The following is a 12800-nucleotide window of genomic DNA, read 5'->3' as shown; positions in this document are numbered from 1 at the left end:
TTGAATGGTTCACTTCTTATCTTTCAGGTCGAAAACAAAAAGTTAGAATTGGTATGTTTTGAGTGGCGAACTAACGATTGGATGTAGCGTGCCTCAGGGCTTAGTTCTGGGTCCTACTTTGTTTCTTATTTATATTAATTCGTTCTTCTTGCAGCGTTTTAGGGGTGGTGCATACTTTAATAGATCAGAATCATTTGAAAAAGAAATGTGTATGTAAACAATCTTTTAATTTGTTTAAATTTTTGAAAATTTTGCCTATTAGAAATTTATATTTGTTCAAAACGTTGAAAATTTTCTTTTTAAGATCGGGGGATTTTCTTGTGATGCGATCTTTTACATTGTAGTCAGTGTTTTAATCTTACGGCACCAAGAGTTTTTAATCGAGTACCGGTACGCTACTTGAAGTTTCAAATTTCATAAACTATTAACATTATGCTCTCAGAGTTTAAATAAGAGCGTGTTTTGGTTTAGGGCAGAGGTTTTACACTTTTTTGTAATTATTAAATTTATTTATTTTTTCTATTGTAAATTTTTTTTTATTTTAAGATTTATTTTTCTTTATTAGTTTTTTCAAATTTATATTTTTTCTAAATTTTTGTTTATATAAATTTTTTATTTTGAATTTCTTTTTCTGATTAATAGATTTGTTCTTTTAGGATTTTTGTAATTTATGAACCCTAACTTTTTGACTTTTTAAATTCTTAAGACCGACACTTGTCTTGTGCAATAGGTTAATTTTTCTTTATTTCTTAATCACATTAATTTGTAAAATATATGTAATATTACTTCTGTCGCAAATAAATGAATAATAAAAAAAATGTATGTATGTACAAAATAAGCAAAGACCTTATAAACTTAAATAAATATTTCCACAAAAAGACCAAAAACATGGTTCTTAATAGCGTGAATGTTATAGATTTAGATGTTAAAATTAAAATTGATAAAATAGAAAGAGTAAAGGAAAGGAAATATCTAGGAGTGATTATTGATGACAAATTGAATTTTAAAGGACACAGTCTGTATGTATGTATGTATGTAAAAAAATTTTGAAAAAGTAGCTATACTTCTTTCCCAAAGTTCGGCCAAGAATTTCTATGGAGTGTACAATTAAAATCTACGATTCCTCTATATAATATTTATTTTATCGTAAGAATGTTGAAAAAATGTACATGAAATAACAAAATAAGGTAATAAGATTAAATCTTCGTGTGCACAGATTTGTGCTCATCAAATTTATGTTAGTATGTCTACAGTGGTCATCAATTTATCAACGTATCTTGGTCAATATTTTTGTTGTTGTATTTAGATTAAAGAATAATATGTATCCAACATATTTATGCAGCAGACTCATATACTCGGGGGATATTCATTACCGTAATTTAAGAATTTTTAGAATAAGATCATAATTTTTTTTTAGGAATGAAAAAACGAAAAACGTGTTATTGTATAAGGGATTGAGTTTGTTTAACAACATTCCGAATGATTTGAAAGAAATATGAATATATTTAAAAGAAAAATTATTTTACATGTAAAAACAAATTTTGGAATTTTATAAAAAAAAATTTTATCGTCACATTATATTAAAAGAATTTAAATTGTTAAATTGTTAGTATTAATAGTTGAATTATCTACTAACATAAATAAAAAAAAATAAAAGAAATAAATAAATTAAATTAAACTATGAAATAAAAAATTAAAATTAAACTTTGCCACATAGTAAACAGCTTTTAAATAACATCACCATTTACTAAGCAGTTAATAATTTATTAGGTTAAATAATACATGTCTATTATAAGTAATTTTTGATGAAAATCTTCATAAAAATATTGAGTTCGATTGCGTGTTTATAATAAATAAATTGTTTTTTTAAGTAATTTATGATTTTTCTGTACGGTATTTAAGAAATCCAGCCATAAATGAATTGTTATAAAATTCCGCGTAAAGAACCTTATTTCGTTAGTTTTCTTTGATATTTGTGAAAAACTTGAAGTTCCAAATGAGTTTTTTTATTTTCTTACTCATAATTTTTTTCATTGGAAATTCGATATCGATTCCAGTTATATCGAAAGAAATCTACGATACAAAATATGATAATATTGACATAGATGAAATCTTAAATAATGAAAGGCTCCTTAAAAATTACATCAAGTGTTTAGAAAATGAAGGACCATGCACAGCTGACGGAAAAATGTTAAAAGGTATGTTATCTTATTTAAGCTCTAAAAATTCAACCGTATATGAGGCGCTCAGTGCATTAGTGGCCTATTTGCAAAAATGACATTTCGAGTAAATTAAGATTGAATGTTAAATATTTAATTTTAAGAAAAGGTTAAAACAAACTTATGTCAAAATAGAGTGAAAAGGGAAGTAAACTAAGTATTTTGAAAAAATTAAACAATTCTTTAGGCCATTATATTTCTATTGAATAATATTGAATAATAACTCCTTCTTGAAAAAAATTTTGGATAGAACACTAATGCGCTGAGCGCCTCATATCAAAATGTTACTAACTTCACTATAATAATAATGCTATATTTTAGAAACTTTGCCGGACGCAGTGTCAACCAATTGCTCAAAATGCTCAGAAAAACAAAAGTACGGAGCCGACAAAATAACTCATTTTTTAATCGACAACCGATTGCAAGATTGGATACATTTAGAAAAGATATTCGATCCAGAGGGTAGCTATCGCCGGAATTATTTGGAGTTAAAGAATTTAGAAACGACAACAGAAGATCAAAACAAAGGGAAACTTGTTCAGATCGACAAAATGAAAGAATAATTAAATATACAAAATTATATTAAATAAAACATAAATTTTGGTACGGGCATAATAAAATCTGATTTTATTAACTTCAAAAATAAATGAAAAATTTTTGTCTTAACTATTTAAGGGGAATTAATTAAGATTAAAATTTAAGAGGAATTTATTTTAATATTCTCCATTACTAATAACAGAGTCGTTAAAAGGGTTTCATAATGTGAACAAAAATTTTAACGAAATAAAACTTTTGCTTTTTAATGAAAATTAAAATAAAAACAAACATTTTGTACTTTTTTAATTTAAATTTTGTTGACAAATATTTTTGTAATTGCTTTTTTGTACTTCATGAGACAGATGAAAATTTAACTAGGTTATCTTATCAAAAATTAGGAAGCTTGTGGAAACCACTCATGAATAGTGCAAAATATTGCTACTTCGTTCGTTTTAAAGTTCAGTCCCAACACTATTTGTTAATTGTTACCATGTTTGTTTCTAACAGAAATACAGGAAAGCTTTTTCGAAAGTCAGCTGTTTGAGCTCTTTAGTCCGGTTAGAACTTTTTTCTCTTTCTAAAAATGCCAAATGTAAAAACGTCACCTAAAAAGCTCGTTGCAGTTTGTTTTTTAAAGATAAAAGTAAAGTATAAAACAGAATTTTGTAAGTTTTTTTTGTGAATAATACTTATTTCATAATAAATGAGCTTCTAAGCATAGCATTTAAAACCAATCTTTGAAATAACCATTATTTATTACGAAATTCGTGAAAGAATTGATATTAGGCATATACATTAAATTAACCATCCAGAGGTGAGTACCTATATATAAAGGATTGCAATGAAAAGCATATTAAATAATACAGGTCGACCATAATACAAAGCAACTATAAATAATAGAGTATAATAAGAGTACATGCATACATATAAATAATAAAAGTACATATTGTTTGGACCATATTAATGCTATTTTTGGTGAAAGTGAAATTTTGTTAAAGATGTGAAATAATAATAAATGCCAACGCGCTAAAAATAATTTCAATATTTATGTTTTTCATACGACAATTTTAAATGTATCTATTGCTGCTATATTGCAAAACATTTTAAAAGATAGGATTATAAATATTATAATAAATCATAAACAATAAAAAAAGAATTGCAATTTAAAAATAATTTAAAGAACTTTTTAAATTTCATTTTAGGCTATGAAATTTTAATATAAACTATTACAACTTATGTATATGTTCGTGGTGTTGTAAAAATGTTTGGTACAAAATTCAAAAGAAAAAGTTCTACATAATATATAAACGCAAAAGTCATAATGGAGCGATCACCGATTAAAAATCAAAAAACCTCACCGTTTATTGAAGAAAAATCATTAAATAATCAGAATTCTGTAATGGATTACGGCAGCATTAGAGGAAAAACCATACTCGTTAGTCCAAATGAAGAGCAATTTGAATTATTAAAACGAAAACTTAAAGAGCGGGTTATTGATAGTCGGGGTGAAACAATTTATGAAATAGGGGCTGGTGAAGATGGTAATGATGGTGGTTTAGACTCTGAAGAGTACGCAGCTTCTGTTGCAACTCTACAATCACTTGCAACGACGATTGATGCTGATGCTGTTCTTCTTCGAGAACGTAAAGTGGAAAAAGGAATTATCGGGCAATTTCTAATTCGAAAACGTGTTGACACTTCTGATTTTATGGAAATTAGGTGAGTTTTTTATGAAGTTAAACAGTATATATTCTTATATACGCATATTTTTTTAGAGTGGCTGTTGTTGGCAATGTCGATGCTGGAAAATCAACGCTATTAGGTGTTTTAACACACGGAGAACTTGATAATGGACGGGGACATGCTAGACAAAGGCTATTTAGACACAAACATGAAATGGAAAGTGGTCGTACTAGTTCGGTTGGCAACGATATTTTAGGTGTGAAAATAACAACTGCTTTCAATTAAAACAAAATTATTATTTTTAAAATTTTAGGGTTCGATAGCATTGGGAATGTTGTAAATAAACCAGACCACGGAACATTAGATTGGGTTAAAATTTGCGAAAAATCAGCGAAAGTAATCACTTTTATAGATTTGGCTGGTCATGAAAGGTATCTGAAAACTACAGTTTTCGGAATGACCGGTCATGTTCCTGATTTTGGAATGTTAATGGTATTTGAAAAATGAAGTTAAATAATACATGTATATTGTGCTCTCTTGCAAAATGATGAAAATTTATTTAATTTTAAAGAATAAATTATCTAATAATAAAAAATTTGTTCTTTATAGATTGGCGCCAATGCTGGAATCGTTGGAATGACAAAAGAACATTTGGGTTTGGCATTAGCTTTATCGGTACCTGTTTTTGTGGTTGTGACGAAGATTGATATGTGCCCTCCAAACATATTGGAAGATAACTTGAAATTATTATTCAAAATACTTAAATCACCAGGATGCCGAAAGGTGCCAGTTATGGTAAAAAATGCAGATCAAGTCGTTATGGGTGCAACCAACTTTGTATCTGAGCGTCTTTGTCCAATATTCCAAGTATCTAACGTGACTGGCGAAAATTTAGATTTATTGAAAATGTTTTTGAACTTACTGACAACTCGAATGCCGGGCCAAGATGATCAACCAGCTGAATTTCAAATTGATGACACCTATCTTGTTCCAGGTGTGGGAACTGTTGTTTCGGGCACATGCTTACAGGGTTTAATTAAACTTAATGACATTTTAATGCTTGGTCCAGATCCTGTTGGGCAGTTTACGCCGATTGCTATTAAAAGTATTCATCGAAAACGTATGAATGTTAAGGAAGTTCGTGGAGGGCAAACTGCTAGTTTTGCTTTGAAAAAAATAAAAAGATCTCAAATTCGAAAAGGAATGGTTATGGTTAGCCCTGAATTAAAACCACAAGCCTGTTGGGAATTTGAAGGAGAAATATTAGTTTTACATCATCCGACAACCATATCTGAGCGTTATCAAGCAATGGTGCATTGTGGAAGTATTAGACAAACTGCCTCCATTTTAGATATGTCACAAGATTGTCTACGAACTGGTGATAAAGCTGTAGTTAAATTTCGTTTTATAAAACATCCTGAATACATAAGACCGGGACAACGAATGGTGTTCCGGGAAGGTCGAACAAAAGCTGTCGGTAATGTTTTAAAACCATTGACGAATTCGGTGGCTGTGCAAAATCGTCCAAAACCTAACAAAATGCAATCGCGTGGCGGGCAGAATCAAAATCAAAATCCTAATATTCAATCAGCGAACACAGTAATTAATCGGTCAATTCAAGGGAGTGGAAATAATGCAACTGTAAAGGGAAATCTTTCAGAAGGAGTACTCGAATTAAGTATAGATAAGAGGTCAGCTGGAGCGGGTGGCAGCAATAACTCTAATAAACGTAACAAAAGGATGATAAATATTGGAGGAGCAAATCATGCAATGACAAAATTACCGTAATTAGATAACATTTAAGGAAATGTTACGAAAATTTAAGGAAAATGCCACTAAATTAATACAAAATATCTTCCCACATATTAAACTCATAAACTACTTATGTATGTATAAAAAATTCATATAAATTTTAAGAGAAGGACCTTAAGTAAAAAAAAAGTATGCAAATTAAATATTGTAGATTGAAATAAAAAGTTTTTGGTTTAAATTGACCAGATATTTTAATAAAATATCTAACATGTTTTTAAATAAAGTAAATGGAAGCAAAATGAATGCTATTTTATTTCGATAAAAAAATTTAAATTTCAGAGGAGTTTTTTTAATGGATTAAGAGTATTAAAAAGTATAAAAGCTTTTTTTAAAGTTTTTAAATTGAAAAAAAATCGTTTAGTGATAATCCTATGGTCGTTTCGAATTAATAATTTGAATAAGACACTATTTATTTATGTTATATATATGTATATTGTGCACAAGTTTTTCTAAACGCCATTTTTCTCTTTATCATTTTGTTTTCTAGCTTCAATTAGATTGAATGTAAGATAAGAGTTACTTAATAATTATAAGAATTAAAATCTTAAATGGATTTAAAAAGTTTACAAAATAAAAATGCTGGTTTAAGTTTATTAATAAAAAAATACATATATTTTTTGAAATAATATAATTTAAATAACAATTTGGACGAATAAAAAGGTTCGTTACAAATAAATACAAAAAAAAATAATTTTCTAATTCAGAAAAAGAAAATCAACGAACGAAGCTTAAAATTTACAGCTGAAATTGTCTTTTTTATATTCGAATTAATTTTAATTTTGTCTTTTTTGTTTTACAAGCATTTCTAAAAATAAATTATTTGATTTTAATTCGGTTAAGAAGAAATGAAATATTTTTTCATACGAACACATGCATATTATTTCGAAGAAATAATAATTAAAAATAATAAGAACAAAATTGTCTTAATTTACAATTTTTTCGATATACCTATTGAAATATGAAACAATTAATATTAATTTTAAATAAAAATATATTAATTTCTCATTTTTATGAATAGATACACATATATGTATGTATGTTATGCATGTAGCTATTTTCTTTAAAACTGAAAACAAATTAAATTACACATTAAAAGATAAAAACACACACAACGAAATTAAGGACAACGCTATCAATAAGAAGCAAATTCGTACTAGTTAAAAATTCATATAAAGATTCATATTTACCAAAATATATATTTAACGTGTGTATTATACATTATTGTTAAAGTTGTAATGCGTATATACATAAATGCATATATACACTTTTCCTTGCACTAAGAGTTTTTAGTAGCTCAGTTTTTTGTCTATATTTCTGTACATTATATAGATTTTTTAATTTTTTAATTATGTCATTTTGTATATTTAACTAAAGTTAAGTATTAAGTAGCAATTTTTATAAATAACAATTAAGTTAATAAGTGAGAAAATAACCGAGTTTTCAATAATAAATTTTATTAAACCAGAATTATAACTAATAATTTCGTAATAGATTTACTACTTTATCTTTTATTCTAGCATTTCTTTCGTTTTTGAGTTTATTGTAAAATAAAAAGAAATTTGAAAATTGGTTTCAATTTTATCTAGTGTAATTCTTCAGCTTCAAACTTCTTCAAATACAATTTTTGAATACATCATCCTTCTCTCCGAAAGATGATGTATTCAAAATATTTTATCACAAAAATTACTAGTCCCTACATTATTTATTTTTTCGCTTCTAATATTGTTGTTATTAACTCGGGTTTTGTTTTTCAAAAATTATTTTTTAAGAAAAATTTCAAAATTTTTCATGCATCTGCTAAAATAGACCGCAATACTACTTTTACACAATTATACTTCGTTTAAGACTATAGTTAGAATTTGATCACTTTTGAAGCACATTTAATTACATAATTTCAACAAAAAAAAATATGTATATGTATGTTAAGATATATGAATATTATATTAAAAAATATTATCAATTTTTGAAATAAAATTTACATTGTAATACAATTTTAGATTTTTATTTAATACCTTCGATATTTGATTCATCTAAAATTTCAGTTAAACGTGTTTTAGTTTTTTTATCTCCATAATATGTACAGTTTATTAAAGACAAAAGTTGTTTATTGCTGTATATTTTAGCATCTTTTTGAATTTTCAACCAGTCAATAAATTCATCCAATGGTAAATAATATGCTTTAATATACGTATCAACATACGAACGGTGATTAGAAAATTTTTGCTTGGATATAAGTTCTACCATGGAGATAAAATAAGTAAAATCTAGTTGCATCAACGCTCTTCCGCCTGCTGTACATTTTTTTACATTAGAAAAGCCTTCAACTAGTAAGCATGTTGATGATTGCACTAAGCAGTCCCAAACAATTTCATATGGTATTTGTTCAACTATTTTTGAAATTTCTTCTAGTTTCATAGCAAATGTTTGACAATTTCTATTGATTACATCAATATAGAAGCTGTGCTGTGTACTGACATGATTAACATCCCATTTTATTTTAGCCATTCCATTTAAGATTTCTTCACTATCCAATATTCTTGAAATCGATTTTAAATACATTAATTTTGCAATTTCTTCAAAAAATGTCATGTGCTTCTCAGTGACTTCGGTCAACGTCCCATCCAAATTAGGTAATAATTTATTCAAAAACTGATGCAATAACTGAAATTGTTTCAGCATACTCAACCCACTCTGAATAGCAACAATACGACAAGATAAACCGTATAATGTTTCTGTATTTTCCAATTCTTCTTTTATAATAGGTGTAAAGTTTTGATTTGGCCAGGTTTGTACTTTCAACACTATATTTTCCTCAATATGTTTCAATTTTATTTCCAAGTCAGCATTTGAAACATTGACAGTATTACTTGAAGTTTTGCAAAAAATCTCATGTATAAAGAATGCATAAAAATCAAATAATTCTAAAATGGATGTTATAATTTTTGTTGAAATAGGATGTAGTAACTTGCACATTTGTAAATAACGTCCCATATAACGCAAAATATTTATGGATGTGTTATTTGCGCACATTTCATCACATTTTGCTAACTGTTCGTTTGATGATTCCGTAGAAGAACTCTCGATTCCGATATTTTTCTTGCAAATATCTAACAACAATAAAAAAAGTAATAAGTAGACGACAGTTTACAAAATTGGTCTTACCCAAAGGATACTGGTCAATTATTTTTGAAAAAAAATTTTCATCCGTCATGGAAATATCCAAGCCGACATCAAAAGGCGAGCTCTTTTCATAGTACCTCACAAAATACCCGATGTCCTCAGTAATAGACGAGACAATATCTTGAGAATTGTTTGATACTAATTCATCATATGAATTTTCTATGTTAATCTGATTTTGAGATTCGGTTTGAGATTCGTTTTCTGAATGCACCTCATCGTCCTGCTTTGATTTTAATTTCATGAGATTAAGTTTAACAAATCTAAATTCTTGTAACTCTAAAACGCTGCAAAATTCCACAGGCAGCCAAGATTCATTCTCAAAAAATAAAATTATTTCATTTACCACTTTAGCATGATATTTTTCGAAAAATTCTAAACTTTGTAAGTGAATAGTATTGATAAGTTTATCGGAACATTTTTCGTCTTCGCAGAATTCGAAACCAACTTTTTGTAACTTTCTCACAATAGACAATGCTTGAATGAATTGCTCATATTTCAAATTCTTTAACTTAAAATGAAAAAACCCAATTTAAATAAATAAAAACATTTGATCCTATTTAAAATACAATAATTTTATGATTTAAAATTTTAAATATAGCAAAAATAGGTGATATATTATTTAAAAAAAATAATCTATGAGACAACAAATTGTTCAACATAATACGCACAAATCATAAAAAGTAAAAGTATTTTATCTATCAACTTAGTTAAATAATTTAACAAAAATATGCCATGTCAGGCTAAATTTCTCACCTGAGTAGAGGACAGATATCTACATATCTTTGCCTGAACATCATTCCATATTCTTAGTTTTCCATTGTTTAATTTGTCCAAAATTGATTTGTTCTGTTCTTCATCTAGTAATTTGTCGTTAACAAGATCTAAATTTTGATGCCACGAAATTATTTGATAATAAGATTTTAAAATATTCCAAGTACATTTGCACAAATCAACTAAGCAAATTAAATATTTTTCATGGGGAACTTTTTCGCAGAAATCTTCGTATATTTCATTTTGCTGTGAATCTAAAACAGACGCGCTAACAAATTTTTTCACAACTTGTAAGTAACTCACATGAATCGCTGATATAAAATTCAAATGTAATTGATCCATAATGATAATTGATTTTTTTAACAAAGAATATGCTTCATGCAATTTCTTGTATTTACTTATGTCAATATTTTCAGTTAGTTGATATAAAATTTTTTCCATTTCTAACTCAGACATTAGTAAAGTTTCTTGTAACTTTTTGTCCAAGGAAGTAACGCAATTATAATTTGGCAATTTCGAGATACAAGTTTTGCATTTAAGTAATAAGTAAATTGCGTTCGGATATTGACCTTCATTTAATAGTTTTTGAACTTTTATATCCATTGTTTTGATATTATTAATAGCATTAAATATTTTAATAAGAATCTTCATTTTTTCCCTTTTTCGATAAGCAGCCAAAATTTCTAAACTGATTGTTGTAAGATTTTTTTTCGCGAATTGTAAATGTAAACGATTTTGTTGTATTACAGTTAAAGTTTTTGATAAATCCTGTTTTATTCCTAGAATATTTTGAAACTCATTATTACAGCTTGCTTTTTGATCCGAAATATTAACCAAGAGTTTTCGAGAAAGTAACTTTTGCTTTTTACGTAAATCAGCTGAATAATCTTGAATTTTATCTAAAGGCAATTGACCTGATTCTACCTTTTTTATAATATACATTTTCAAATCAGCCTCATCTTCATAAAATATTTTTTCCATATTTTTCAAACAGTCTTCATCATTGATATGGTCTTTTGTGTCATTAATTTCATGGCTGCAGCTTGTGCTTATAGAGACTGAATCAGCTTGGTCAATGCTAGTGTTGTGTTCGTATGGTAAAGTTGAGAATCCCATTGTTGGTATCCTTACTTGGTTTTGTTTTTTTACAAAATTTAAGAATTTCGATTTAATTTCATCCATTTTTAAAATTATTAATTTTTTTTATCAGAAGAAAAATCAAATGAACATTACTTAAATAAAAATATTATGCTTTAGAAATTCGCAATTTTACATGTTTAAATTTTATTTGTTTTGATTTATGCAATAAGTTGTCAGACTTTCCTTCATAATATGTCAATGTCACATTTTTTACACACAATATACCACGGCAACAATACAAAACTGGATAATGCTTTTTTGTGAATTAGGCACTAAAAATTTTAAACCATTTTTAAAAAGATGACACTTCTGATATTTTTTTATTAAATGTTTTCCCAAATTTTATTTCGAATTTTTCATTATATAAATTGCCAAAATATTAGATTTTTTTATAAAAATTAAATTTGGAATTTTGTGTACAACATATCAAAAAATCAAATAGAAATTTTAAACATGATTTGGAATACATTTTTTTAAACAACGATTTTTTTTAAATTTTTGTTTAGTTTCATCAATGCTTTTATTTTTTTCATTATTAATTGTAATTTTATTGCTTGTTTAATCCTTGATATTGTCTACATAATATATTTAATTTTTTACGTTAATTTTTAATTTATTCGTATTGAATCATTTATATTATAAATTGTTTATTCTTCGTTATTTTTCGCTTCACATTGTTGCACGTAATATTCTTTTAGTTTACATGATAATCAGTCAATAATACTATACTACAATTGGTCAAAATTCTGTTTAGTCGTTTATGTACAGAAGGAAGAATAACCCCCCTTGTTTTACCAATAGAGCCTTTGCTACGACTAAACTCACTATTCTACCACAATACGATAACGCTGAATCTATTTTTGTTCACTGTTTTTTATTTGTCAAAAAATTAGTAAACCGTTAAGCTGGATTCATTGGTTCGTCGTTTTTGAGCTGAGCTATTTAAAGTCGAACTATTTTTTCTCTTGATTGTTCATTGGTTTGTCTGAAAAATCTGATCGTTTTTTTTGTTATAATGGATTTATTACTTTTTTGACAAGAATTATATGTAATTATACTGAACTATAGTATAGATAAATTTGAAGTTTTAAAAAAACTTCCGCACTAAAATTGAAGTTGATCAACTTTTTGAGAGAGGGAAAAAAAACTGTACTAAAAATAAAGAATGTCAAAAATCCAAATTTTCATGTGAAATACATCAGCTCGTCGTTTAACTGACGAACCAATGAATTTAGCTTTAGAATTCTTGATTTCTAATTCCATATTGTTCCATTTTATTTAAAAGTATGAATCTAACCAAAATCTAAAAATACCGCTATTATCTTTTTTCCAAAGGTCATATGCTCATAATAGTATTTCTTTTGCAAAAACACAAAATATTATGTATTACTATTTTTTTAAGTCCACTTACTTAATTTTTTTTATTTATTTCTTTATTTAGTTTGATACTATTTAATA

General features: G+C 26.8%; 3 protein-coding genes across 3 annotated transcripts; 2 read left to right on the top strand and 1 right to left on the bottom strand.

The window, feature by feature from the left end:
* The first annotated feature begins 888 nt into the window (after window positions 1-888).
* On the top strand, window positions 889-2839 carry LOC129607468 (putative odorant-binding protein A10). Its single transcript, XM_055518497.1, has 3 exons — window positions 889-954; window positions 1991-2198; window positions 2541-2839. The coding sequence occupies exons 1-3, from the start codon at window positions 889-891 to the stop codon at window positions 2780-2782; spliced, it is 516 nt and encodes a 171-aa protein (XP_055374472.1). The 3' UTR covers window positions 2783-2839.
* Window positions 2840-3356: 517 nt separating this feature from the next.
* On the top strand, window positions 3357-6478 carry LOC129607307 (GTP-binding protein 1). Its single transcript, XM_055518212.1, has 5 exons — window positions 3357-3570; window positions 3959-4475; window positions 4532-4695; window positions 4753-4931; window positions 5049-6478. The coding sequence occupies exons 2-5, from the start codon at window positions 4078-4080 to the stop codon at window positions 6225-6227; spliced, it is 1920 nt and encodes a 639-aa protein (XP_055374187.1). The 5' UTR covers window positions 3357-3570; window positions 3959-4077; the 3' UTR covers window positions 6228-6478.
* A 422-nt stretch (window positions 6479-6900) lies between these two features.
* LOC129607583 (syndetin) lies at window positions 6901-11499 on the bottom strand. Its single transcript, XM_055518675.1, has 3 exons — window positions 10185-11499; window positions 9414-9939; window positions 6901-9358 (listed from the first exon to the last, which is right to left on the bottom strand). The coding sequence occupies exons 1-3, from the start codon at window positions 11382-11384 to the stop codon at window positions 8253-8255; spliced, it is 2832 nt and encodes a 943-aa protein (XP_055374650.1). The 5' UTR covers window positions 11385-11499; the 3' UTR covers window positions 6901-8252.
* Between the last annotated feature and the right edge of the window lie 1301 nt (window positions 11500-12800).

The sequence above is a fragment of the Condylostylus longicornis genome, unplaced genomic scaffold, assembly GCF_029603195.1.
Source record: "Condylostylus longicornis isolate FDR11 unplaced genomic scaffold, ASM2960319v2 ptg000027l, whole genome shotgun sequence".
In the NCBI taxonomy this organism is placed as follows: Eukaryota; Metazoa; Arthropoda; class Insecta; order Diptera; family Dolichopodidae; genus Condylostylus; species Condylostylus longicornis.
This window is presented reverse-complemented; position numbering and strand designations above follow the sequence as displayed.